This window comes from Saccostrea echinata, unplaced genomic scaffold (assembly GCF_033153115.1).
Source record: "Saccostrea echinata isolate AGI-Se365-2 ecotype Australia unplaced genomic scaffold, CSIRO_AGI_Sech_v1 ptg000014l, whole genome shotgun sequence".
In the NCBI taxonomy this organism is placed as follows: domain Eukaryota; kingdom Metazoa; phylum Mollusca; class Bivalvia; order Ostreida; family Ostreidae; genus Saccostrea; species Saccostrea echinata.
In genome coordinates this window covers 15,189,706-15,217,500 of record NW_026889763.1, presented here as the reverse complement: position 1 = coordinate 15,217,500, position 27,795 = coordinate 15,189,706, and the positions used below count along the sequence as shown (strand labels likewise).

The following is a 27,795-nucleotide window of genomic DNA, read 5'->3' as shown; positions in this document are numbered from 1 at the left end:
TTTTTTTCCATTAGTATAATAGTCCATACTTTTGCATGCAAAGAAAAAAATCCACGGATAGAAATACTTTGATAGAATATAAAATGTGACAAATATATAAAATATGATTCCCAACTCTCAAGGATAAAATGAATAATGCAATTGAAATTATTAGAAATTAGAATTTATTTGTCATTTTATTCACGGTTTATTCCACAATCACTGTATATAATACAGTTTCAAAGTACAGTGTTACGCACTAATAAACATGTAATATATATGTTACTTAAAGAAACTCTGCCTCTCAAAATTAAGAAGACATTTTTTTAAATTAACTGTTCAAAGTATCTGTGCAAAGGAGGTCAAGGTCAAGAAGACTGTCACGCTGGTATTTTTTTAAATAATAACGTATATGACACACATCTTAAATAGCACAGACGTACTTCTTAAATGTCAAAAATAAGCTGTATATCGGCTCTATATACTATTTTGAAAAGTACGTCAAAGGTCAAGAGGTCGGTAACCATGCAGGCCTCTAAGTGGCCTCTAACATTCAGGCGCCAGCTGGCGCCTTATTAAAAAGAAATTAGTCGCCAGTGAAAATTTTTAGTCGCCAGGCAATTTTTCTAAGGCGCCAACTTTAAAAGTTAACAGAATATAGGGACCCACGAAGTGCCTACGAAAACATGACATGTCCATTACTGAAAATAATCTCCTCTTCTAAATTTCTTTTCGCTTTTTAGTAAAAATGTTAAAAAATGTGAAAGTTTCCGGAATTTGACGATCGCCAAGTCAATTTAAAATGGTCGCCAATCTGGCGACTTATGGTCAAATTTTAGGCGCCAATCAAAAATTTTAGGCGCCATGGCGACTAAGTTAGTCGCCAATTAGAGCCCTGCCATGTGTTTTACAAAAGCCATAGAACCAAGCAATATATGTGCAAAATATCAAATCCATACGTCTTACAGTTCTCGAGATTTAAGGTGTGACAGACAGAGGGACAGACAGAAAGACCTCGGGTAAAGAGATCCCTAAGTGTCGCTCTGCTCTGCAGGCGACACAAAAACGCATTCAACTTTAAAATATATACTTTATTCAAGAGCATGTGTCTTCTTTAGTTATGGACATGTATCAAATTGTTTTGATGATTAAAATGATTACTTAACCTTTAACTAAAATAATAAATTAATGCCTTGATGATCCTGCTTTAAATCAAAAATGTAAGGCTAAGCAAGATAGATTACAAATACACTACACTCATTGAAAACATATTTGTTTTTATGTCTGGCAGTCTAACTGTTTGCATGATTATAATAAATACATGTACTAAGCTCTCTACCAAACTCATGGACCCCTGGCCCTGACCCCAGGAGTGGGCCTACTGTCAAATATTGAAAGTAAATTTATTCTTTAAAGATCTTTATTACTTTTAGACGTATCAAGCAATTTTCAATGATACTATAAAGTAGCTATCCCTCTACAACAATGACAAAACTATTGTTCCCTGATACCAGGGATCAGACCACAGGGTAATGCTCAAGAAATCATATATTGAAATTTATTATTCACTCTACCTTATACATTTATCCCTGACCTTCTTGTGGACAAGCTGCATAAAAATGATAATCTTTAATTTCAAAGTTTTTTTTTTTTTTACAAAATTGATTCATTTTTTCTTGGAAAGATTTTGCATGAACTTTGCTTCATATGGTGGAGGATACATGATAACAAAGGATTTTAACAATAATAAAGCTGGATATCACATTTACCCTTCAACAAAATCCTCTCATGATGTGTGTATGCGGTATGATTCTACACCACCGAAACATTGCCTTGAAGATTTTTCATGCAAAAACAATGAACATATTCTCTTTGACAATAGAATAACTCGGACATCAGAAATTAAATTAGATATGGCTGGATGGTTTGATCCATATCCTGTCTTGCCTATTCAAGCTTCAGGCATTAAAAGTTTTGAAGTTAATATCCATGACGTGCAAGAAGTTGACTCCACTACACTGGCGATGGGTGAAAAATCTTTATTAACTTTAAGAGTTGATGAAAAACACAATACAATTCGGCTACCTAGCAAACAGCCTGCTCTTTACGGTGTGTCGTTGGAAGTGCTAGATGGTGCCGGAAACTTTAAAAAAGCGAGAAGATTTGTTTTATTTGACAATTCCTCTCGTCTACTTGTAGACTCGAGTAAAAAGCTATTCCTTTCTTCGGGGAACCCTGCTACGAATTACACATGGCAAACACATCATGGCGATCTTTGTACCACTTGGAAAGACCGATATCATAATTCTCACAACATCAACTATAATTTACTTCGGAAAATCAACCCCGATTTCTATAAACTTTATAAGGGTATTTATGAACAGCTTACAGGTCAGTTGCCTGTGAATGGAACGCTAAATTTTAACGGAGTAGTTGGAACGCGTTATCTCACTTCTTGTGATGGAACAACGATTCAAAATATAACATTGCCAAACTTTTTAAACCAACAAACTTGTCAAAAATATAACTTAAAGGATGGACAAACATATGCAATATCAGTCATTCCTGTCGATGTTATACAAAATTCTTTAAAAGAAACGATTACTATACACATCGATGCCAGTGTTCCAGACATCATGGATATTAGCTTGGAAAAAGATAGCGTTCGCAAACTCTTTGTTCACAATTCTTCAGATCTTTCAGGAATGAATATAACATTTGAAGCTTTTGACATTCATAGTGGAATACATTCAATAGAATGGATGCTGGGAACAACAAATGATAACGGAGATTTAGGAAAAGGAGCCATATCTGTGCATTACCTCAAGAAAACGGTTAGAAATAATTTGCTGATAAAATGCTTTTAAATCATTGCAAGATACATAAGATATAAAGGTCGCGTATCTAATATGCATGTCAGTCTCTCGTGGCCGTTTTTCAGTCTGACGCCAGTGAGCGGGGAATATGGAAATTAACGTGGAATGCCTCGTGTATTATAAACAATTAAACACCTTTTTTAAATTTATAATTACACTTTAATTTCACATATAAATGTAAATATAAGGAATCACTGTCTAGTTTGTTGGATATGCCAGGTACTTCAACGACAGTTGGAAACGTGAGATAATTGATGCATAATTGGCTTTTATATATATATATATATATATATATATATATATATATATATATATATATATATATATATATATATATATATATATATATATATATCATTTTCAGGAATCTTGTAATGGCTCAGATCATTGCTATTGTCCAAGGATTGGTGTCTGCGAAAAATCGTTTTACTGGGTTAACTTCAACAGCTTGGTGAAGAATAGGAAAAACAAGGGAAATCATAATAGAGAATATTTCTTTGCATTAAAAGTTACAAATGGTGCAAAACTAGTAAGCATATCCAAATTAGATATCCTTACTGATGATTCTCCACCTGAAAAGGGGGTTGTCGAAGAAGGATCAAATAACAGCCCAGATATTGACTTTACATCATCTAAAAGGATACAAGTGCGATGGAGTGACTTTATTGACCATGAAAGTGGTATAAAAAAATACCGTGTTGGCATCAGTAAACAATGCCTATCTAAAGATGAGATGCTTCACAACTATCACAGTAGAATAGACAAACACAGATATTTGTATGAAACCACAGATAATCACATCAGTGTTCAGCTTGAAGCTCCAGGACAGTATTTTACCTCTGTCATTGCTTACAATCACGCTCTAGAATCCTCTGATGTATCGTGTTCAGATGGCATTGTATATGATGTTTCTGAACCTGTTGTGAACGACCTAATTTTACATCATTCCAAAACAGATGAGTTTATAGGATGTTTTAATTCTTCAGCTTGGCTGATCTTAAATAACTTAACAGCCGTGTCTTTGCAATGGACAGTTCTTTGTCAGCAGAAATGTAATGAAAGTGGCATTGAGTATAATCTTATAATGCACTTACCTCACGTGTACTTGAATACATCTTATGACGAATCGTACGCAGACGCTCTTTGTCAGAAGCTAAACATTTACAAAGAGGAGTATTTTACGTATATACCTTCCGACGAGATTCATCTGGTGTGGAATGTGACGGACGAAGAATCTCAAATTCATGCGATACAAATTGGTTTCTCATCTACAAAATCGCAATCTCGTGATCCGGATATTTTATCATTTACACCAACAAAGCGTTTATTAAGTGAACGAATGCATTCAGGGATAGACCCAGGAATACCATTCTTTATTAACTTGAAAGCATCCAATAAGGCTAACCTAGAAACGCTAGTAACGTTAGGACCCGTTATAATTGATGATACACCTCCCCAGTATAGTGGGGACATTAATGTCACTTTGGTATCTGACTTCGTTTTTGTCATTTGGAATGATAATACTTTCATCGAAGAAGAACAAAAAGAGGCTGTTTCTAACGTTCTCTTCAAAATAGGTAAAGAAAAACGATATAAACTCAATATTAACGTATGCATAATTATATTCATGTTCAAGACCGTGAAACCTTTACGTTATTTATGTATTTTTGTATATTTTCAGGCCATGGTTCAACTTTTTTTACCCCGTTGTTTCAAGGATATCTTACTCACGCTTGTCCAAACTTCAATAGTACGGTTACTTGTTTCAAGTATCCAATCCGAAAAATCCAGAGAATGAATGATGATAATACTTTATTTTACTTTGAGCTGTACGTTTACAACACTGTAGGACATTCCTTAATCGTACGAACAGAGAACTTTACAGTTCCATCGCGATATCCCCCAACTCCAGGAACTGTTCTGGACACAAGTGAACATTTTTTGCGATCAAGTGATATTGATTTTATAGCAAAGGGTGACATGGTATGTGTCGATTTTCTTGGCTTTAGACACAACGAAAAAGTCAAATATGAAGTCGCTCTTTCTACAGAAAAAACGTCCGATAATGTCATGAAATTTAGACCGCTTCCTCAAAGTAAATGTTTACCCAATATAACATTGCCCGTTAATGTGAAGATTTATTCGCTAATAAGAGCATCATGCTCAGGAGGAAATACTATTTCAATGTCGGATGGATTTGTTGTCATTGATCAAGTTCAGGTTACAAGCGCTCTCAGTGTTATTGACGGAGTGTTGTGTGGACCTTCTTCCCTTTACTTTCAAAACAAATTTCTAGTTACATTGAAGAACAATACAATTACTGTCCGTAAAGCACTGGCATTGGACCAAAGTTTCACATTAAAATTAACTGGCCATAAATTTAGCATAAATGAGGTTTCTTCCCAAGATGTTCTCTGGATTAGCAATACATCAATTACAGACACAGAATTTAGAAGGATCTTTGTTCCAATCGTAAATAATCCGACTTTTACAATTTATATTAATTATAATATAACGTACACAAATATAACTTTAGATATTTTGTCGTGTTATGAAAATGCACTTTTTCAAACCGTACCTCAAATCTATAAAGCGTATTGGAAAATACATAATAAATTTCAAAATTTGGTTACACACTTCTTCACAAGTATTATATTAACTTCTCAGAAAGGAGACAACTATTTACTGCCAGTGCAAAAAACGAAAAATTGGCAAAATATACCTCTTTATGGAATTCAACTCCTGGAAGCACACACATATAAGGCTGTCGTGCAAGCATGCTTCGAAAACATTTGTAGTAATCCTGCAAAGTCAAAAGGATCTATAATTCAACTAAAAAACCCAACGAGTAGCACGCTTAGCTTATCGTTGAAAGTCATTCACAATCATCACTACGATCTGATTATGTCATTTGAGGGATTTCGATGCAGTGCTTATTCGACGGCAAAAGGATATTCAGTTTCAATTTCAAATAAAAATGGAGAACAGATTGACAATTGGAGAAGAGTCCATCCAACAAATTTTAATTCAACATTAATTTCAGTAAGAAAATTAAATAAACAATAATCAATTTGACATTCTGTTATTAAATAATAAAAAAATATTTACAACGTGATCGTAAACTCAGTGCATTAATTCCATGTAGTTAATCACTCATTTTAGTATTAAATTTTTAGGTTAACTACTAGTGTATCAATTTCAATTTCAGGCTATAATCCATGACATCAGTCTTCCGATCTACTTAAAGCACTCAGTATCGGCCTGTGTTAGAGGGGTGTGCCTCTCAGGAAAATCCATCACTACTTGTGAAATTATTGGAAGCAGAGAATATGACAGAAGTACGGATACAAATATTGTCTACGAATTAAATGCAGACTCTGAAGACATGGAAAAAATCCGGTCTTTTGTACATAGCAGATATCTTGGAGAGAATATGGCAATTTTACATAACAATGAAATTGATATCATAACAAAGAAAACAAAGTTATCAGGGGTGCTTATCGATGCATTTGGTCGTGAGGTCAAATGGTATTTGATGACAGAACCGCGTTTACCTATCATGACCTGTGCCGAAGACGTTGCATGTTTGCAGGCTACTTCTTCCTCCGATGGCGTCGGACAATTTAAACGAATCCTGCTTCAGGAAAACAAGAGATACTTTATTTGTGCATATTCAACCAAAACATTTTTTAAATACGAAAAATTTACTGAAGAAAGAGACGAAATTGAAGTCTGTGGTAATGGTATGATTGTGGATGATTCCCCTCCAATTCCAGGAGAGGTTAGCATTGTTACAGATAATGGATATTTCGTTAATGCGGAAGGCGTGTTTGTGATTACCTGGGAACAATTTAGAGATATAGAACAAAATGCTGAAATTCCGTATCCGTCAGGCATAGCAAAGTATGAATACTGCATTGGTAAGATTATTTGTTCTTAAAATGCAATGTTCTATAAACTTCACATAAATAAATTGCACACTGCAGGCAATGCAGATTCACTTATTTTGTAGGGACCTATGTTGGCGGAAGAGATGTGGTACCATTTGTTGATGTGGGTTTAATTACGTCTGCAATAATTACAAATGCAACGATGAATAAAAAAGTAACGTACTTTGCCACTGTGAGAGGTAACATTTTCTTTATTCCCTTGTGTCCTTGGAAGAAATTACAGAATTACATTCATGCATTGCTATTATAATGTTGATACTACAGTGTATTCTTTCAAAATTTGAGGACTTATTTATATATATTCTGTGGAAATCAACGAAATAAAGTTGTTTTATTATATGTATTTCCATTTTCCAATTAAAACATCAATTGTAGCAACTGATAGAGTCGGTCATGTAGCACAGAGCTCATCAACAGGCGTGATGTTTGATAATACACCACCTACGATTGGACAAGTGTTTGTCGGAATATCGGAAATTCACAAGTATATAGCAAATCATAAGGATATATCAGCTTCATGGTTTGGTTTTGATGATCCTGAAAGTGGCATCAAATCATTCCATGTGGGATTGGGGTCTTCTAACTTTACTACTGACATTTATCCACTGACAGAAGTTGAAGGAAATTTTTGGAAATTAGAGGAATCACTTGATTCCATCATAGATGGATATGAATACTACATCCATCTACTGGTAATGCAACCGTAAAGTATATTTTATGATGAAAGCAATATGTCCTTTTTATAATTCTTAATATCAATCTTTAGATCAATTATGGGATGATAAAGAGTTTTTAATTTTAATTATTTTTTAATTCAAGAAAAGGAGAAGGTTTAGATATTCTGAAAATTCTTCCTTAATCTTTCCTTTAATCTTTCCTTTAATCTTTTCAAATTACTATCACAGGTGACAAACAATGCAGGATTATCAGCCGCGGCACATTCTCCACCATTTCTCGTTGACAGTAGTCCACCATCTGAAGGCTTTGTGAAAGATGGCGATTCTCAGGTATTCAGACAAAAGGGAATAGAGAGGAAATATAATCCTCTGAAAGATTAGTGACAGTATTTACCTTGTATAATCAGTCATTTTAATGATTTTTTTATTAGGTAGAGGTTGACTTTCAGTTAAATACGACTTACATATGTGCAAGTTGGGATAGTTTTCATGACGTTCACACAAAACTTTCATACTATGAAGTCGGCATGACTATATCAATGCAGGAGAATGAAATTTTTCCACTTACATCTGTTGGACTTAGTAAAAGTAAATACTTCAATCATAAAATATTATATTTATTTTTGAGAAAGTTCATTAAATAGATTTTTGTTCGATGAGAATCATTTAAGCAAAAGGTACAGGTAACAGTAAAAGAGATATTGGTAAAGTTATTCCAGGTGTTAAAGGCATTATGAATATTTAAAAAAAATTAATGAATTTGTTGAAAATTCATTTTTCGTAAAGTTTAATATTTAGAAAAATCAAAGGAGCATTTCATGAGGAAAGTCTTATATATATATATTGAATTTTTGTTTACCAAAGAAAACTGCTGGACAGGTTTATTTGAGCCTGGGATAAAGTATTACATTGTTGTCAGAGCATGCAATCAGGCAGGTTTGTGCACTACGAAATATTCAGATGGCATCGTAGTTGACAGCTCACCTCCCGTACCTGGACTGATCCATGTTGGTTTAAGTGATAGACATCAGCATTATATTAGTCATAGGTAGGATGTGGATAATAATTAACATACAATATAATATCAAGCACTTCTTTAGTCTATAGTAAAACTTTGAATCCCCTATTTGCTTCCTCTTTGTTTCAATTTGTAAATTTTTTCCTTGTTTACCCTATGAGTTATTTATTATAAGGAATGTAATTTAAACGTCATTAGCAGACGGTGATTTATTTTGGACATGCTAAATAAAAAAAAAGAAATTACCGAATCTTTACTTTAGTTTTACATTAATTAACTTTTTCAATTTACTTTTATAACAGGACCTCCATTTCAGCACAGTGGATCGGTTTCGAAGATCCACATTCTGACCTCGATCACTTTGAATTCTGTATCAGTAAGAAAAATTACTCGTGTGACATAACATCATTTGAGAATGTGTTGTTAACGAACCGCATTACAAAATCTGCTGTAAATTTACCGATAGGAATAGATTTATACGTTATACTGCGTGCATATAACAGAGTTGGGCTGTATACGCAACGATCCTCTGAAAAATTTAAAGCTGATACTTCACCCCCTTTGGAAATACAAAAAACAAACATTGATAACTCCCAATTTTCATATCGTCATGGTACACAGTATGAAACCTCGATGATGATTGTCCGATGGAATTTTTCGGAATTCGAAAGCCATATTGTATCAAATGAAATCATCTTAAAATCACATAGCAATGGTAGAACTGTTCAGGATCAAATTATATATGGCAATGAACACAATGTTACCCTGAGGTTATCTGAGGAAGATAGACTAAGGGATGGTGATTCCTATAGTGTACTTTTATCATGTTGCAATGCCGCTGGACTTTGCACACGATCAATGTCTGATTCAGTTTTTATAGATTCCTCTCCACCCCAGATCGGTGGGTTTAGAAACCCCATGAAGTGGAATAACGCTGGAAATGCAACCTCAATGCAATTGTTGTGGTATGGATTCACGGACTTTGAAAGTGGGATAGAACAGTATGGAATAGCAATAGGTGCTTCATTCAGTGGTTCGGAATTATCTGGAGGGATTGTATACATCAACCATGTAGATAATGAAATACAAAATCTATCTTTGAATTTAACGCGAAAAATTTCAGACAGCGATTCCATAATTTTGTCTGTCTTTGCCATTAACAAAGTGGGGTTGAGAAGCAAGACAGCAAGAGCCACAGTGATATTATTTTCTGAAACCGTTAATCGCACTAACGGACTTCTTAAAATCCAACGATATCTTTGTCGTTCGCATACTTGTAATTCCGATTGCACGTGTTCCGTGTTAGGACAGAAATGTCGATCAAATGGAGGTCAAAATGCATGCATAAAGACAAATAACAACTCTGTGCTAAGATCTGTTTCCTTCGGTCGAATAAATGGTCAAATAGATTTAACGTTGTCGTCTTCTTGTATGTTTTCGTTTTGGACAATAAATCCAAATGCATACTACGAACGCTTTGAGTGGAGCATCGGTGTTCAGCACGAAAGTGTTGGCGCCGGTGTATTCAATAAAGATGTCGAAAGTATTTGGAAAGACAATGGAATTTTTAAAAATGTCACGTTTTGTCTTAAAAATGGTCAATCGTTTAAACATGACGAGTACTACGTGTTTTATGTCCGAGCTTGGCTATCGGAAAGTGAATATGAAGAAATTATATCAAAACCTGTTCTCGTAGACACTACTCCTCCAGCAATTCGACAAGGGAAATCCGTGCGGGAATCACTTCAAACCTGTGGTCAAGACGACATTGATTACCTTAATTCAACCCATGATTTCCTTATATGTTGGAATGGTGTATTTACTGAAAGTGGTGCGAAAATAGACAAGTACATACTGTCTGGTGGCTCAATTCCTTATGGTTAGTGCCCAACTTAATTTAAATCTAGTGTTTCATGTTGTTTTTCTACAATGCTTTAACGCTATGTGTAGTATTTAAATCAATAGTGCACTTGTGAATGTGCGTCTTATACTATTATTTCAATTTTTGTAAGGTAAAGAGTTGTTTGTAGATATACGAATTGCTTTTGATTTATCATTTTGTTTTATAAAAATGAGGTTTTTTGCAGGTAACGACTATCTTGATACAATAAATCTTGGTTTATCAACATCTCAGTATATTGATGGCAAGACACTGGATCCGGGGATCAGATACTTTTTTACTGTTACTGCTATTAACACTCTAGGCATGGAAACCTCTCATGTGTCTGACGGAATTGTAATTGACCTTGATATTCCGACAGCAGGGGTGCTATACAACACACGATATCACAAAAATATGGAGTACCAATCAGCAACTGACGAGTTAGGCATTTCTTGGCATGGTTTTGATGACATGAACTCTTACATTAGAAATTATGAAATATTTTTGTCGGAAAACGATGGAGATGTTGCTTTTACAGAGGTTTTTGACGCTGAAATTTCAAATTTCCATACATTTACTGGGGTATCCTTGAAACATAACCATCTTTATCGAGTATCTGCAATTGCATACGATGCTGTTGGTCACTCAGTTGGTCCAGTACATTCAAAACCTATACATATTGATGCCACACCTCCAAATGGATTTGAATGCACACAGTACAAAAAAATACCTTTTGATTTCTCCAACAAATCACATTCAGTTTTGTTTGAAGATACACATTTTACTTACTTTGGTACAGTATATGTCACAAAAAACAAAGTGTACAAATTATCATTCTTGTCTTTCCATCGTATACCGTCAAGTGCAGTCCACATCCAAATCGGAAAAGACCGTAAAGAATTACGTCTTCTTACAAATGCAAAAGGACAGGTTTCGACTGAATATCTCTTCATGGCACATATGTCAGGACCGATAAATATCAGTATGTCAATGATAATGAGTTCTGTGTCTGAAGGACTTTTATTTTCTCTACATCTATGCAGTGACTCTAAACTTTCATCCTATCCGTTTAGAATATCACAGATTTCTCCGACTACGTTGCGTTTTTCTATGTTTGTCCGAGACTATGAAAGTGGTATCAAGACAATATTACTTGGCGCTGGTACTACAGATACGGGATATCAAATAAGACCACTGCTTCCTTTCCCCATTGGTGTTGATGGCACGATGCAGATAGATGTTCCGCATAACAGCAGTGTTTACCTTAATGCAATAGTTGAAAACAATGCTGGTTTGAAATCCTTTTTCAAATCGAAACCGCTTGTAATTGATCGTACAAAGCCAAATATTTCAGACTTGAAAATCGATATAAAATATGAAGAACATATCACCGTAAATGGAACAGTTGGGGGAGCAAATAATTCTAATTTATCATTTAATGACACAGATGAAGTGTTGATTAATAAAACTTTTACAACAATGAAGTTAAGATGGATATCTACCGACGACGAAAGTGATATTCTTAGTTGTGAGTGCGCAGCTGGTAAGTTTATTCTCCTTTCCTTTGATTTTCACCTACATTTCAACACATCATTCATGTTTTTTGAGGAATGATTTCAGCAGACTTTAATTTTCCACAATCAATTTTCATACAAATACTATTATTGTTATGAAAACGTAGCTATGTTTTCTTTCCAAATTTTCCAGGTATTATTCCCTTTTCTACAACAACAATCGACTGGAAAGCTAGTGAAACCACTTCATCATGCGTTCTATCAAATCTTGATTTAAAACATGGCACCCGGCTTTACGTCAGTGTTCGATGTACGAATGGAGTGGAGCTCAGAGATTCAAAAACACATGGGCCAGTGATAATTTCATACAACCGCCCAGAAAATTTAGCTTCAGAAGTTTTCTTTTTACAAAGCAATTATTTTTTGATCAAGCATAAAGAACCCGCCTTAACTACACAATCAAACAAATCACAGATTTGTTTTGGATGGAAGGGGTTTGAAGATGTCTCTGGTGTCCTGAAATATGAAACTCGGTTAATGAAGGGACAGGCAATAATTCAAAAATGGAAAAGTGTTGGAGATAAAACATACACTTCCATAGATATAAACGGTGCTGACGGCGATGTCTACAAAGCTGAAGTACGGGCGGTAAACAGTGGTGGACTTGCAAGCGAACCGACTAACAGTACTATAAAGGTAGATGGAAGAGCACCGAGGTTATCAGGTACCTGTAAATTCTCTCTCTCTCTCTCTCTCTCTCTCTCTCTCATGTGAGTTTTGTTTCTTTTGTAAAAAGATTAAAGATCTTATTTTTAGGTTACAACGTAATGGTGAAGAAATTGTCGCGTGAAGAATATATGATTGACTGGAGCAGAGTCTTTGATGAGAGAATTGAACGCTCTCTCGCGTTTATTGTGTCCGTAGGAAGAAACAGAGGCCATTCGGACCTGTTGAAACCCACCTATACTTTAAATCGCACTATTTCCATTGATGCAGACTTTGCCTCTTCAATTTACATAGATATTTTTGGTGTTTCTTCAACGGGAGAATATTCTACCTACCACAAAATGTATGAGATACATAAGTAGGCATTATCCCAGAACTGATTATAATGTTGTTTTTTTCTAGATTCCACAGTATGCATGCTTGAACATTTCTATTCTTTTCTTTAACATACAGATGACTAAAAAATGAAATGTAAATGGATTATGAAAAGTAATATGTCTATACTGTTATTTATTAATTACTCTGTATTTAGAAAAACATACATGTTATTCCATATAACCTTATATTTATATCATTAAATATTTTTGTAGATAAAATATATTAATTAAGTTTTACAATATACAGTATTTTATGCATTATTTCTAGGCTTTAAAGTTTTGTGTATATAACTATATTATATGAGATAAATTGCTGCTACACAAATTTGTTTTTTTTCTTTCTTGGTTAAGTCAATCAGTACTAAGCTATGTATTGTAGAGCAAAAATTTAGGCTTCAGGGTATGTTGTTAAAGAAACTTTATTTATATCGTTATAATAATATAATTATGTAAAAGCAAACTAAAGTAAAAGCAGGGCTTTTATAGATTAGCTTTAATACTCTAATGGAAACAATCAAGGACTAAATAATTCAAACTTCATTTAAGCTGCAGAACTGTAGCTCTTGGGATGAGAAATTTCGAGCAGACAAACTAGAGATCTACAGATCCAAGCATTGCAAATGCCTTCGAATTACGGCGCCGCTTATTTGTCGTACGCTTCGGGTATTATTTCCTACATGATATAAGTTCCCACTCCAAAAGCATGGTATCCGTTAATTAACTATATATTTTACTCATTATCTTGATACTTTATTTACCTTTCACTTGGATAGCATAACCCGAACATATGAATGTCGGAATGCAAATTTTTTAAACTGATATCCAAGGTCACATAAAGCTGTTTAGGACCGTTGAAAGGTACAGAAAATAACAAGATTAGGGTAAAATATATGGTTAATTCACGGATGCCATGCTTTTAGCGGGGAAACGCATTTAGCACAAGAAATACCCGAAGCGTGCGACAAAAAAACGGCGCCGTAAATCGAACGTATTTTTCAATGCTTGGATTTGTAGCTTTCTGAATTGACGTCCGAATTTTGTCTCACCCAGAGAGCTATAGTTCTGCAGCTAATCTCATTTCAGAATACATGTACCACGAAATCCGCAGCTGACTTCATTTCATATATCACACTAGGCTAGGATGCCTGCATCTTTTCCGTTCTTTAAATTTTTTAAACCAAAAAAATTGAAATCACACAATGTTGATTTGACCTTAAACATTATGAATATCACAAACTATCTACTGTATTTGAAATTACAAATTATCAATTTAGATTAACAAACAAACCAGCGAATGTCAATTTACAAATATCTATTCGAATTTACAAATCATTGATTGTGTTTGTGTATATATATGTATATAGATATAATTTGTAATTTCGAATTAGTATTATAGCTTGAAATTTTTTAAGAAAAAAATTATCAGCATCGATTTAAAATTGATATTTATTAATGTAAAAAATGTATGTGCTCCAGCCTTTATATTGTCAACAACTTCTCTGTGTAGTCAGATCAGTATGACTGGGTTGGGCGAAGTAACCTGAACATATGATTCTTAAGGTTTGACAGACCATGAAAGAACAAGTCTCTATAAGGCTTATCTGTGGTCCCCGATTACTCGTTAAATTCGAACATTTATTAAAATTTTTGAAAATTAAATTTTATTAATAACTAATGTTCTTTATTATTTGAATCATCATCTAAAAATGTCAAACAATAGATATAGGCAGCATACGAAGCTGCGCGTTGAAGGTAGGGTCCTATGATTTTCATGAATATCAAAATAAATATGGGACAGGTACACACTTCAAAACTGTCGTAAACACCGAGCACAGGTTTGTTCAGAGTTGAGTTTGAAATATAATGTGTATATTACATGTGTAAAGGTTGTCAAAACATAAGATCCCCCTTTTTTCTATAAAATATTGTCAGGTTGAAGTCAAGAAATGGTGAGTTTTTCTATAGACGATACCAACCTTCATCCATATAAATATACAAACAAATTAGAAGAATTCCCTTTGCATGTCATACATTAAACATGGTGTCTGTATGCAGAGATGGGAAAGTCGAAATACGAGGGGTGATCAAAAAGTTCGCGAACTAATTGAATAACTTCCATTAAAGAAATAAAATTAGGTTTCAGTGTTCATTATTTTTGAAAGTAGTCCTCTGCGATTTAAATGCACATCTGCCACCGTTCTGCCCAAGCGCGAATTACGTGATCCAGGCGGTCACGTGACATGCTCCGTGGCGTTCTGTTCACAGAAGCTAAAAGATTTTTCCGAGTCTTATATTTCTTACCATGCAAGTTATATTTTATAACAAGAACAGTCCATCTGTCAGAAATAGCCAAATCTCGGCAATAGGATGGGTGGATAAGGACATTCCTTCCCAGAGTTAGCATAGTGATTCATCAAAACCCGAGTCCTCTGTCTCGGGAACGTCGTTTATCCAATGTGGATAAAGTATTGAAGAACTCTTTTTATCATATCTCATATGTTTAAAGTCTAAAGACGTTACGCGTGATGTTGGTGACGTTTGACGTTACGTTTTTATAGCGCTATGGAAAAATTGATGTAATGCTTCTACAATGTAATAGTGTTACTAGCTTGACTGGTACCATATCGGTATGTCTTTGTACTTGAAATATGAGTAAAAAAAATCATAGGCTACTTGTAATTAAACCAGTTTAAAAAAGGGTGCTTTCGATTTGTATCTGATAAAGTTTGTTATTACTCAAAGCACTCTCAAACGCACTTGCATGCATTACGTTGAAGCAAAACGAATAACGCGTCAAGAACGTCCACCGGACAAATATGTTGAACCTCCTAAATGTTGAGTAAAATAATAATTAATAGAGTAAATTTATTAATCTGTCATTCAATATGATCGTTTATATTAGCACATTTTTAACATATAATTATTTTTATAATTGATGAAAAAAAAAATAGAATTTAACCCCTAGAAAAACGGATTGATCTCATTTTTACACGTCATTTTAGATGCTGGAAATTTCTGTTGAACTTGTAATCCATAAACTAACTATAAAGCATGCAGTTTAATATCAACATTGATGAAATATTTAAAATATATAACAAAAGCACATTATTTTGATATAAATTGTTTCTATTTAAACTTTTTGTAAATGAGTAAAATCAATCTCTATTTTGACATGCACGTTTGTTGATTAATAACGTTACAGATTCTTATTATGTAAATAACTATCGCTTTCTTTTTCTTGCCACAATTGAATACAGAATCGCTAATGAAGTCAAAAACGACATGGATTCCTCTTGTTTTGTGAGAAAAATGAAAACTCGAGATTCTTTTTTGAACACTATACACAGGAAAAATGCGTGATCCCTGCTTAAAAAATGTAACGCGTTACACGCTTAAGATTCCTTTTATTTGCGCTGTAAAATTCTATATTTTGCATAAAATTTATCTTAATGTTATTTTCTGACTGGAGTCGGGTAGTTCTGTTCAAAACCTATCCATTCATATCAATATCACCCATATTGCGATTTGTTTTTTTTAATCACCGATGGGTTTAATAGGTCAGGTACTAAAATTGTAAAATGGCATTAAAATTGCGCGTAACGTCGAAGTAAACGATATTTTAGGGATTTAATAATTATATTATTGTTAAGATATTCAACTATTTTTCTAATTGTAACTTGGCGATCTTTCATAACAAATTGCTCAACTAAGGACACATCTTTTCCCCGGCTTGCTTTCGCTGGGCAACAGAACAAATATCATTTTTAACCATCTCCCTGCCTTCATTAAAACAATCAATCCAATTAATGATTGAACTTCTGGTAAGTCTTTTGTCTTCATAAACCTTGTACAAATTATCACATTCTACTGTAAAGGAATTTCCAAGATATACGTTAAACTTTACAGCCGTTCGTTGCTCGAGTACGACTGAGTCAACCATTTTTTGTCACAAGTCACCTACATATTGACGTCATTTTCACATTGAATATCTGTATGACTATATGTGTGCCAAATTTCATTCTGATCTGAATTGTGGTTTTGTAAATATAGAGATAGTTCGCGAACTTTTTGATCACCCCTCGTATTTAAAGATTGAAATATTGAAAAGATTATCATGGACGCCAACAGAAAGAAAATTATTTTGAAACTGCGGTTAAGGTTGTTAAACCCGTCTATGCTGTCGTGGAATGATGTGAAATTTGGGTAAATATTTGCCTACATCAAACAAAACACAGATAAAAAAATCTTAGTAACTGATTATTATTTATATCACAGATTAACATGACATTCAATATCCATACGATACATTCTCACTGACATTGACTTTCACTTAATATTTACAAGTTAATCTCAAGCAAAACTGTATTGAACAAAACACAAAAGAAAGACGTCGCTTTTAAAGCAAAAAGACGTGATCCTAAGAAAAAATGGCCATAGGTCACGTGATGTATGATGATGTTGAGTATCTAACAGCACGGTATCTTTTTTGCCTCCTTTTGCGGGATCTCCAGTATCCCCATACACCTAGAACGATTCCAACGAAAACAATAATACCCCCCACAATTATACCAGTCTTCATTAGAGTAGGAAAAGGGTTAAAATGCTTGACTGAAGTTGGTACAGCAGCTACACCTAAATCAAAAAAAGTTATAGAATATTAAATTTAGTAACGTAACAAATGCCCAGATTTCGATGACTTATCTTTATCGTTATTGTGTCAAAGACAGAAATGATAATATAAAATCCCGTCAAATGTTCTACCTCGGAAAACAGAGACCAAGCTTGCCTATCTGATATTTTCATGCACAAGATGTATTTCATACTGGTGCTTGAAATACATAAAGTTGGTAGATAGACACTTGTACATTGTGTTTTCAGAAACAAATTGTGCTTTAAAATTGATGAAAATTTTTAATGAAAACTAAGAAAATTCGGAAATTGACCTTTGTGTATGATATTACTTAGAATCAATATCATTTAGTAACAGGTACAGTATGAGAACGGGTATTTGATTATGAACTATTGCACTTTTCAAAGAGACACCCCAAACCAGGGGCCAAAAAGGGGTCTTACCCTATCTTGTTTTTTAAATTAAAGCTTTAACTATCTACCAATCATCCCCAGCCCCAAATATTGTCAGTATGCTCATTGCCAATTTGTAGAAAGGGGGCAGTAACAATATTGTACTAACTTTCTGTGGTAAATTTTACTTCCGGTGTATTGCTGTGACTGCAGCCATATTTATTACAGGCTCTTATTCTGAAGTGATACTCCTTGCTGTGTTCCAGTTGGAGTGTCACCCTTGTATCGCTGTCTGCAGCTATTTGATAGACTTCTATCCAAATCTCGGAGTCTACATCTTTCTGGTCCAGTTCAAAGTACTGGGGGATTTTCCAGCCGTAGCCAGCCTTCCAGGTAAACGTTGCCTCTACTGTCCTGTTCACCACGGAGGAGAAAGCTCTGAATTTGTAAGCCGGGCGCGGAGGACCTAAAACAGTCAACTAGTGAAGATTATTGCTGAAAAACTTTTCGGAAAGCGATACCACACATAACATTAACTCCCATATTTTGTTTATTTGAGCATATACATGTATCTATCAATAGATGAAAATTGATATTGTATATTGATGATAACTATACTAAAGAACAGTGAAGATTTTTGACCGCAGCATTGATTATTTTTCACACCAGAAGATAACTTGTCCACGATTATACTGGACAAGATTGAAAGTGACCTCTCTACATTTTTAATGGTTTTCTGTACTTTTAAAAAGATGTTTACACATGTTAACGTTCATTGTCCCTCTAATGAGAGAGATTACTCTCCTTTGATAAATGGCTTTTATTCCTTTATAAAATTATTAAGTACAAGAGCCCTTTGTGTCAAATTTTGTCCCACAAGGTATACTTACATTGTGTGCATTTTAATTATAAATTCAATTTCATTCGGGAAATTACGTTAAAAGCAAACAAATTGAAATAATTGAGTGAACAGATGGTTGATGAACTTTTACATATAGTAGAAAAGAAATCATGCATTAGAAAAACATTAAAAATCTAACAGTGTGGAGGGGAGGGGTGGGGTAACAACTCACAATGGACAAAATCTGGGTTGACCTTGATACTGATAAGATCCTCCATATCTTTGACGGGACTTAGTATCACCGTGGGGCCCTCACTTCCGGTGATGGGGATCTTTTCAATGTTATTGTTCCACCAGTCAGTCCAGTAGATGTAGTTACCTAAATAGTAAAGTTACAGAAATAGTCAAATGACATTTAGTAATAAAGTTAACTAAAGAGTAAAGTCAAATAAAAAGTAGTTATGTAAATAGTAAAGTTATGTAAATGATAAGTTACCTAAATAGTAAAGTTTCCTAAATAGTAAAGTTACCTAAAGGGGAATGTTATCTTCAGAAATAGTTACCTGAATAGCAAAGTTACCTAAATAGTAAAATTACCTAAATAGTAAAGTTACCTAAATTGTCAAATGAGCTACTAGTATATAGCACAATTACTTTAATAATCTGTCCCATTATATTGTGTTTAGTTATCATAGACTAGCATAAAAGATAAAAGTTGCTTAGACAAGGGGATATTCATGCCCACGAATCGTGAGCATTTGAATGTCACACAAATGTGGGCTGATATCTTAAAGATTGTCTTTTTTTCCATGTAATTTTAGTCTTAAATTATTTAGTGAGTGTCCTTCCGGAGGTGAATTCTTTTTAGGACAACTTCATTTCCCTCCAATTTCTCAATGTTAAGGTATGCCTTCTTGGGAGCTGAGTTTTCACTAACACGTCTGTGGTGATAAATTTAAACTAAGTATAGAGTGCTAAATACCTTCAATAAACATTCTTGTAATATGAGGAATCTCTGACTTGAGTACCCTCATGTTGGATCCATCCATTCTGGCCATGTAGAGCTGCTTGCTATTTTTATCGTTCCAGTACAAGGCCTGTGTGAGGGTGTCCAGCTCAAGGATAGAGGGGTAATGGTCGGACAGGTCTACCAGCGTCCTTCGACCTCTACCGCTCAAAGAGCAGCTCTCAATCTTAGGCTTTATTCCACCGTCGAGCCAGTACACAAAACTGTAAAGACCAATCAAATAACCAATCAGAAATCTCAGTCAAACTGAAAAACTTCAAAAGGACCAATCAAAATGTTAATCAGAATTACATGTAAATATCAATTTACCACTTGTTTATATATTATAATGATAATAAAGATTTTTAAAAGGTATCAGAGTTAATTAGTGACTCTTTAGTTGGATAATTGTGCTGAACCACAAAAACATTGAAAAGTAACAATGAAAATGAGATGGGGATTTCAAATCTACTATTTGTCAAATAAAGCTCAGTTTAACCATCAGCATGAAAAAGAATCTATTGAGAGAAGACTGAAATCTATTGAAAAGGTACACATTCTTTACTGGAACTTCAAACTTCATTACATAAATAGGTATAAACATAACGATTTTTACTTTTCGAGGGGAGCCTAAATGAAATACTTCAATATACAGTGTGTTCAGTTGTATTCGAAAAGGTCTGTGAACACAGGCTAAAATATACATGACACAGCTGTATGCTATTTAAAAGTAAATGTTTTGTACATTAAGTAGAAGTGATACCGCTGTCCCAGGCTACCTACCCGGCACTGGCGTCGACTTCCACGTCTATGGGTGACCCCATGTCGTATTCTGCTATGACGGTCCGGTTTGACCCATCTAGATTGACCCTCTCTATGAGGTCACTAGCAGAATTAGTCCAGTAAACTGTCCGGCGGATATGGTCCACTGCTATACTTACAAAGGCCGCCTTGACGTGCTTGATAAAAATGTTAGTAACAACAGTTTCCTGCTCTGAAAATGTCCACAAAAGTTTTTCTTAAGTTTTATGCCAATGATCTAGTATATCTTTTTTTTTTAAAATCTTTTCGTGAAAAAGTCAAAAGTTTATTTTATTAAAATAAAAAGTTTGTTGAGATCCAAGCTGTTTTCTTTGCAACAAATATCTTGTCTTATTCTCCTGCCTTATTATTCATTATCATCATCATGATTGTCATCATTATCATCATCATTGTTATTTTGTGTTTTGCAGTATTGTCTACATTCGTAAGATGTTTTGTAATCAATGGAAAAATATGAAGCTGACCTTCAGCACACAGAGTGGCCCTGGATATTGATCCGCCGTGATGAACGTCTGACCAGTAGATCATATTGTCCACGGGGTCAAAGTCCACGTACTTGACCTCGGTCATATTAATTAGTGGCATGACGTGGTGTTCCTTAGTATTCTGGTTGACCCAGTGGATGTGAGTCCTATTGGCGAACACCATCACACGCTCTGCAAACAGGGAACCGGAAATTAGCAAATCATGCCATTTACCGCCATTACTTTCAAACACAATTTCTGATTGAAATTAGATCTTCGATCCGTTCATCCTCTTTGTTTCATATTACGATGAAGAACATAAAAAGGGAGGAGATTAAAAATCTAATTCTAAGTGCTAATAACAATTTGACAAACAAGATTACGTCACTCAATAAGGTTCTTTGCATAAAATATATGTTGATACATTTTGAATTCGAATGTTTTCAATTATTCTCATAAAAAGTCTTTATCTATAATCCAATTAGTAATTCATGCTTGTAATCTATAGTTGGGGTTATTTTAGGACAGTTAGTAGTAAATGATAATCAACTGAGTGATGAACAATATTTTCAATTTTTCTGATTTTTCTTTTCAAAATATACATTATAGGCTATTTTAAAATATAATATTGAAAATTTACCGTTATTTATATAACAAAACTATAAGGTTAATATATATCAAAAATATATCAAACTTTGTTCTTTGTATAGATAAAAGTCTTAAACAATTTTGAAAAAAAAGCATATGTCCGTAACAGTCGTTTGGGTTTGTAATTTCACACAATGCACTGAAAGAAAAAGGTCAAATACTATACACTCTTCTTTATTCACTAGAACTCAGCGTGTATCATGGACAATTTCACAAGGTCGTTCAATGACAAACGAAAAAAAATGAACAAATAAAAAGTCTTCTAGGACAAACATGTTAACAGGAAAACTTATCATTTCCAGTTAATGTTAGGAAAAAAAATGAAATTAACAAATATAAATTTAATTGATTAATTAATCTTTAATTGTAAATATATTAATCATTACATACTTGATATGATATTTTAATTCTTGTATTCAAAGAAGACAGATTTAAAGATTTATCTAGTGTTTATTTGAATATGCTTTTATAACAGTACACATGTAAGCGACTTTACAAATTGATTCTTTTATTTTACAATATCTATTGAGTAATCAAGAAAATTTTACAGCTTAAGTCACACAGAACGATGCAGATCGTTTAACGTAAATTATTTGTTGGTAAAAAGACACAGTTTAACGGTATACAGTATGTGACATTGAAATGAACCCTTAATCATTGCTATTTTGTCTCACTCCTTTTCTAACCGTGAAAAATCTTGGATCTGTCACATTGAAAAAAAAAATCGAACATCTAAAATTTTTTGACAAATAATCTGACAATCACATACCTTCATTTTCTTTGCCTTTCAGACAGACAAACAGACATGGCACAATAATGAAAATTACCAGTCTGTTTCTGATTATCGCCATATTCACCGACCGATCATCAACATCTCAGAAAGATGATTCCCTACCTCAGTTCAGTCAGGCGTGAAAAATCACTCAACTTTAACGAGTGTCCTTAATATACACTGTATGACAAAAACAAATATACGTATATATTGTTAAAGTGTCTCCGGTTAAGACATACTTTCAGAAAGTATAAAACGGAGAATGAACATCAATGAAAACTTTAAGGTGATTAAATATAATGGTTGAATAAATCAAGTTTCGATCCTTAAAGGATAAAATCATGGACTCTTGAGTTATACGACATGTGCATCATTTAAGTAAATATTGAATTTGATTAATTTCGACTAGTCACTTCGGTCTGTTTTATTACTTACCCATGCAGGTGTCTCTTGCGTCAAGAAAAACTGGTGAAAGGGATCATAAACAGTCCTCTAATTCATGTACATGCTCTCAAAATTCAAATATTTTGTTTTAAGTTTCTGCTATCGCGTAAATGTACTAGTAATATCAGCCTGGATATCCATGTGCATTTTTTACGTGTCTATATCTCCACAGTGTGTCTTTTAAAACTTTGTATGTAGGAGGTCTGTGATTCATATACAGTCACCTGTATAAAAACTGGTTCAACAAAAGGACCTATTTATATTTTGATTTATTTATATTACTGCCAGTATATACATAAGAGAGAGAGAGAGAGAGAGGGAGGGGGGTCATATATAGATGTAATTAAGAAGGAATGTTACACCAAATTTTTATGTAATAGATCTTTAAACATGTCTTTTGAAAATATGGTTTCGGCGTGGAAAGATGGATATTAATTCATTATTATTTTATATATTTTTTTCTGTATTTTATTTAAAATGATAAAAGTGTTTTATTTGCAAATCAGATGATTTAATTTAAAATTTACACTTAATAAATGCACAACATAAATATCCAATAAAACAAGAAAAGTCAGATTTTATTAATTTATATTTTTTTAAATAAAAAAATTACGAAAATACAGCATATTATTCGTTAATATCTTGTTTATCTATAGATAGAATATTCAAGAACAAGTCAGAAATAGGAGTGATATAATACACAATCATTTTTTGTTTTAAATTTGAAATTAAATGATGAAACTTTAAAGGGGGGATGCTAATTTTCCATTAAACCAATCCCGATTGAAATTAACCGATCCCGATTAAAATCAATACAAAAATCATATTTACTGAATTACTGCCTATCTCATGCAGATTCTACTATCAAACGCTTTGATTGACACATCCTTACACTTTCACAAAGTATTAAACTTTATCCTTAAAACTTAGGAATTGTAGAAATTTTGTTGTGTATAAATGAAAAATATTAAAATTATAATCCAAAAAATTCAGAGTAGAAATGTGAGAAAGCAAAACCAACTCACCAGAACTCTCAGTCCGTGCTCATTAATTGATTTGTGCAGAGTTTAACAAATTGAACAAACTCGGTGAAACGAAAACATTAACAATAACGGAGCTCGTGCCCTGTTTACAAAAACAGTTCACGTACACAACAAAATTTCTACTTTTCCTAAGTATTAAGGATAAAGTTAACTTTGTGAAAGTGTAAGAATGTGTCAATCAAACGCCTCCCGAAATTCTTAGTTTCAATAATTTCCAGATAAAATAAGTTCTTTTTAAATTTTATTTTCGTGTGAAATGCGATAGCAACATATAAGTCGTGACATTATACAGAAAATTTGAGAAAATATTAACTTAAAATTTTTGTTATCATAATTTAAAAAATTTCAAACACCTATCTAATGCTTCTTGACATGTTCTATTATATATTTTTATATTATGGCATTTATGCCATATTGATTAGCAGCAAATTCTAAATTCTAAAGAATCTTACTTGCAATATCAGTAATTTGTACCATTCCTTTCAAAAAGTACAAAAAAATTAAGAATTAAGAGCTAATATCAATCTCTCCATGCTGAGTCCACATTTTAGAAAATATGTCTCTACTTTTTTGGGGGGGAGGGGGGGGGGGTCTGTGTTCCAACCTTACAATTTGCAGACAATTGAAAGAAACATCTTTAAGGTGCATTACTCCAACAGATTCCTTTATAAAACAGATTGGTATAAGGTTACCAATGAATCAGCACACCATTAATAAGTAAGCGCATTCCATTCATGACCTTCAGGTACATGTACATGTATATAGAACCTTTTAATGACACTGAGATTGCTATTGACCTTGACCTTTGAAATCCAGACTAACTTTTTTTCTGTCCAAGGTCTCATTAGAACGATATTTAATTCCTAAAAGGAGACTTATCCTAAATTGATACACAGACAGGCCAACACACACACACAAACATCCGAATTCCCTCCCCCTACATGCCTGAAACTGGCATACCCACCCAACTTTTCTTAAACATGGAAGAAATAAAGAGCAAATGGACACCACACTATTTCAATTTCTTCTTTCTAACAATAACAACATTCAGTAGTGTGAATAATTTTAACATCATTTATTTACAACTTGAGTATAAATAGTAGAATGTTCATATATTATATAACATCACAGTCTTCTAAATGAAAGATATATACAGTGACGATGAATATTTTATAAGTATCATGATGAATAAAGAAATTGATAATGAAAAAATCTTATTACAATTTACATAATGTAAAATTCAGCAACAAGTTAAACATATTTTTAAAAGAAAATAATTAATAAAATATGTACAAAAAAGTGTCAGCAATTAATGCTTTTTCAGTTCAGTTAACATTATGGAAATTGGTCAATTAAGAAAAAAATTAATCAACCTATTCTCCAAGTAGTTGTGCACAGTCAATGATCATGAATACTTGGCTCTTAAAATCAAATAAAACCTTTGGTCTGAATTATATAAATCATCACTCTGTTTTTTCTCCCAGCCCTTCATCAGAATTTGTGATGATAAAAGACTTTTTACACAGATGATTCCTACATGGAATGAAAAGATTTTAGATGACCTGAGTCTCCCTATAGACTCCCTATACACTGCTCTTTAGTGACCCTTTATGTAGAGTTTATAACCCTCCCCATGTATACCCCCCTCCACTTCCCGAGAACCAGTTCGCTTTCTGCTGCTGGGCCACGATGGGACGACCCTGCATCACAGCCTGCTGGGCTGCTGTAGGCATACACCCAGGGGGTGGGGGCTGAAAAACAACAAAGAAACTTATCATATTTTATATAACAATGCTGCCTAAAAATTGGTTACTCACTCAATTTATCACCTACACTGAATCTGCTGATTCACCACATACATGTAGTGGATTTTTGATTTTGATTTCAAAAGAACTTTCGCATTTTTCTTGCAGTCTTTAAAACATTTGATTAAAAAAAATAGTGTTTGTTTCTCTTACAGGTATTCTTGGTTGGGAAATGCCATCAAATCTTGCTCCTGAGTCAAAGGAAGCCATGGCCACTTGACCATTGCTGACCATGCCCCCAGGTCCGGCTAACTGTACATTCTGTGTCTGTGGATACATCTGATATCCTGCTGGCATCTGGGGCTGAAGAATTGGGAAGACAGATTGTTAATACAATTTATAACATGTTATTGGATTTATCAGGATTGATATCACATTTAAAGTTCTGAGATGATTCCTGACAAAAGCTTACCTGCTGTGGGGGAGGTTGGTAGCTGTAGGGGGGAGGAGCTTCATTTGGCATACCATACATAGGTGGCGCTGATGCTGCAAAATTTTATTAATCGTTCTATATTTTCATTATATACTTTACCAGAAAAAGACGTTAATGGTAACCTAGCAACAAAGCTTTATGATAAAAATGATGACTTCAATTTTTCAATCATCAACATCTCTAACTTATGTAGCAATACACCCTTATCACTTGCATATGGGGTTTTTGTCTCCCAGTTGATTTGATACGCAAGAGCATGCTCTACATATGAACATTTTCTAAAATGAGACAAGCTACTGACAAACAAAATGATGAAACAAGGATATTAACAGTCTTGTTTGAAGTCATCATTTTGCAAATTTATGGTTGATACAATAACCTTGTCAGCAAAAACAACCTATCCTTAAGTCAAATGCTGATTGGTGTATTTCATTACTGGTTGTTATACCATTATTTACACACTGAATTGTCTACAGATTTTTCCTTTTTTCCGATCATGACAAGGAGCACATGGTGGGTTTGACTGGTCAGCAAGGTATGCTCACTCCACCATGGCACCTGATCCAATCTCTGATGTTTTTTAGATGTCCATGTTTGCTCTACTCCCAATTTGTATTGTTTAAATGGACTTTGAGCTTGAATACTGTTCGTTATCTCCATATTTCATTTCACTGACCATGTCACATGTATATGAGGAAATAAAATATTGAGAATATTAGAGAGTACACACAGAAAAGATTTCCATTACCAATCAATATTCTGTACTATAAAAAGATGACCTTCATCCAGTAATCCACAGCACATTCCCATTTATCATTTCACATGTTTAATTGAGTGCCCCTTTCCCAAATTAGCCAAGGACAGACACAAGGGAACATTGAATACTTACGTTGCCATGGTTGAGCCTGGGGGTATGCGAACTGAACGTTGTTTTGTTGTACTGGGTATGGGCGAGGCTGCGTTGGATATCCTTTCCCTAAAAATACCGAATTTTAGTATTACGTAATTTTACTATACAGAGTAAAACAGCATTTTTCTTTTCAACCGTTTGATGTTACATTAAGAAAACAAGTCAATGACCATAGCTTGATCTTATGAAGGAGGGTTCATTCGGTTTAATATAACTTATTGTTGCTTACCTGACATTTTTCTTCCTTAATGATTTCACTGTCGCTGTTCGTCTATAAATACTCTTTGTTTACAAAGGATCTAATATGCCTTGCGAAATGAAACGACTAAAACCATTGTCCCGGATAAAACCGGAAAGAAAATTACTTTGGTCATTCAAGTTACCTAGGAAAGAAATGTTAGATTTACTTTAATCAAAAAAGATTATATTAAGATATGATTAACACTCATCAGTAGTAAATGGATTCCTGTTTACGTATCTTTCGATATTTCATATCAACTCGTTTTTGTTTGATTTTTCCTTTTCTTGCCGTAAATATTTACCTTTATCAAATATTGGTCATTAATGAGGACGCATCTGACGTCAG

At 33.8% G+C, this 27,795-nt stretch overlaps 4 protein-coding genes across 4 annotated transcripts in view; 2 read left to right on the top strand and 2 right to left on the bottom strand.

Annotated features, from left to right (window-relative positions):
• Positions 1–6,043, top strand: part of LOC133186525 (uncharacterized) — a 34,993-nt gene extending 28,950 nt beyond the window's left edge. Inside the window, exons 5-8 of the mRNA XM_061321758.1 lie at positions 1,664–2,813; positions 3,220–4,432; positions 4,537–4,838; positions 6,032–6,043. Coding sequence (XP_061177742.1) covers positions 1,664–2,813; positions 3,220–4,432; positions 4,537–4,838; positions 6,032–6,043 — 2,677 coding nt within the window. The remainder of the gene's footprint in view (positions 1–1,663; positions 2,814–3,219; positions 4,433–4,536; positions 4,839–6,031) is intronic.
• A 39-nt stretch (positions 6,044–6,082) lies between these two features.
• Positions 6,083–13,090, top strand: LOC133186811 (uncharacterized). Its single transcript, XM_061322145.1, has 10 exons — positions 6,083–6,775; positions 6,868–6,984; positions 7,181–7,497; positions 7,711–7,812; positions 7,914–8,070; positions 8,347–8,530; positions 8,803–10,379; positions 10,588–11,925; positions 12,090–12,620; positions 12,713–13,090. The coding sequence occupies exons 1-10, from the start codon at positions 6,241–6,243 to the stop codon at positions 12,982–12,984; spliced, it is 5,130 nt and encodes a 1,709-aa protein (XP_061178129.1). The 5' UTR covers positions 6,083–6,240; the 3' UTR covers positions 12,985–13,090.
• Positions 13,091–17,245: 4,155 nt separating this feature from the next.
• On the bottom strand, positions 17,246–23,146 carry LOC133187267 (low-density lipoprotein receptor-related protein 6-like). The gene is made up of 8 exons (XM_061322625.1): positions 23,010–23,146; positions 22,572–22,754; positions 21,155–21,346; positions 20,652–20,862; positions 19,845–20,092; positions 19,095–19,241; positions 18,191–18,487; positions 17,246–17,631 (listed from the first exon to the last, which is right to left on the bottom strand). Exons 2-8 carry the CDS (start codon positions 22,651–22,653, stop codon positions 17,438–17,440), a joined length of 1,371 nt encoding a protein of 456 aa, XP_061178609.1. The 5' UTR covers positions 22,654–22,754; positions 23,010–23,146; the 3' UTR covers positions 17,246–17,437.
• Positions 23,147–25,121: 1,975 nt separating this feature from the next.
• Positions 25,122–27,534, bottom strand: LOC133187266 (DAZ-associated protein 2-like). Its single transcript, XM_061322624.1, has 5 exons — positions 27,439–27,534; positions 27,189–27,275; positions 26,279–26,352; positions 26,020–26,169; positions 25,122–25,812 (listed from the first exon to the last, which is right to left on the bottom strand). Exons 1-5 carry the CDS (start codon positions 27,443–27,445, stop codon positions 25,681–25,683), a joined length of 450 nt encoding a protein of 149 aa, XP_061178608.1. The 5' UTR covers positions 27,446–27,534; the 3' UTR covers positions 25,122–25,680.
• Positions 27,535–27,795: the final 261 nt, after the last annotated feature.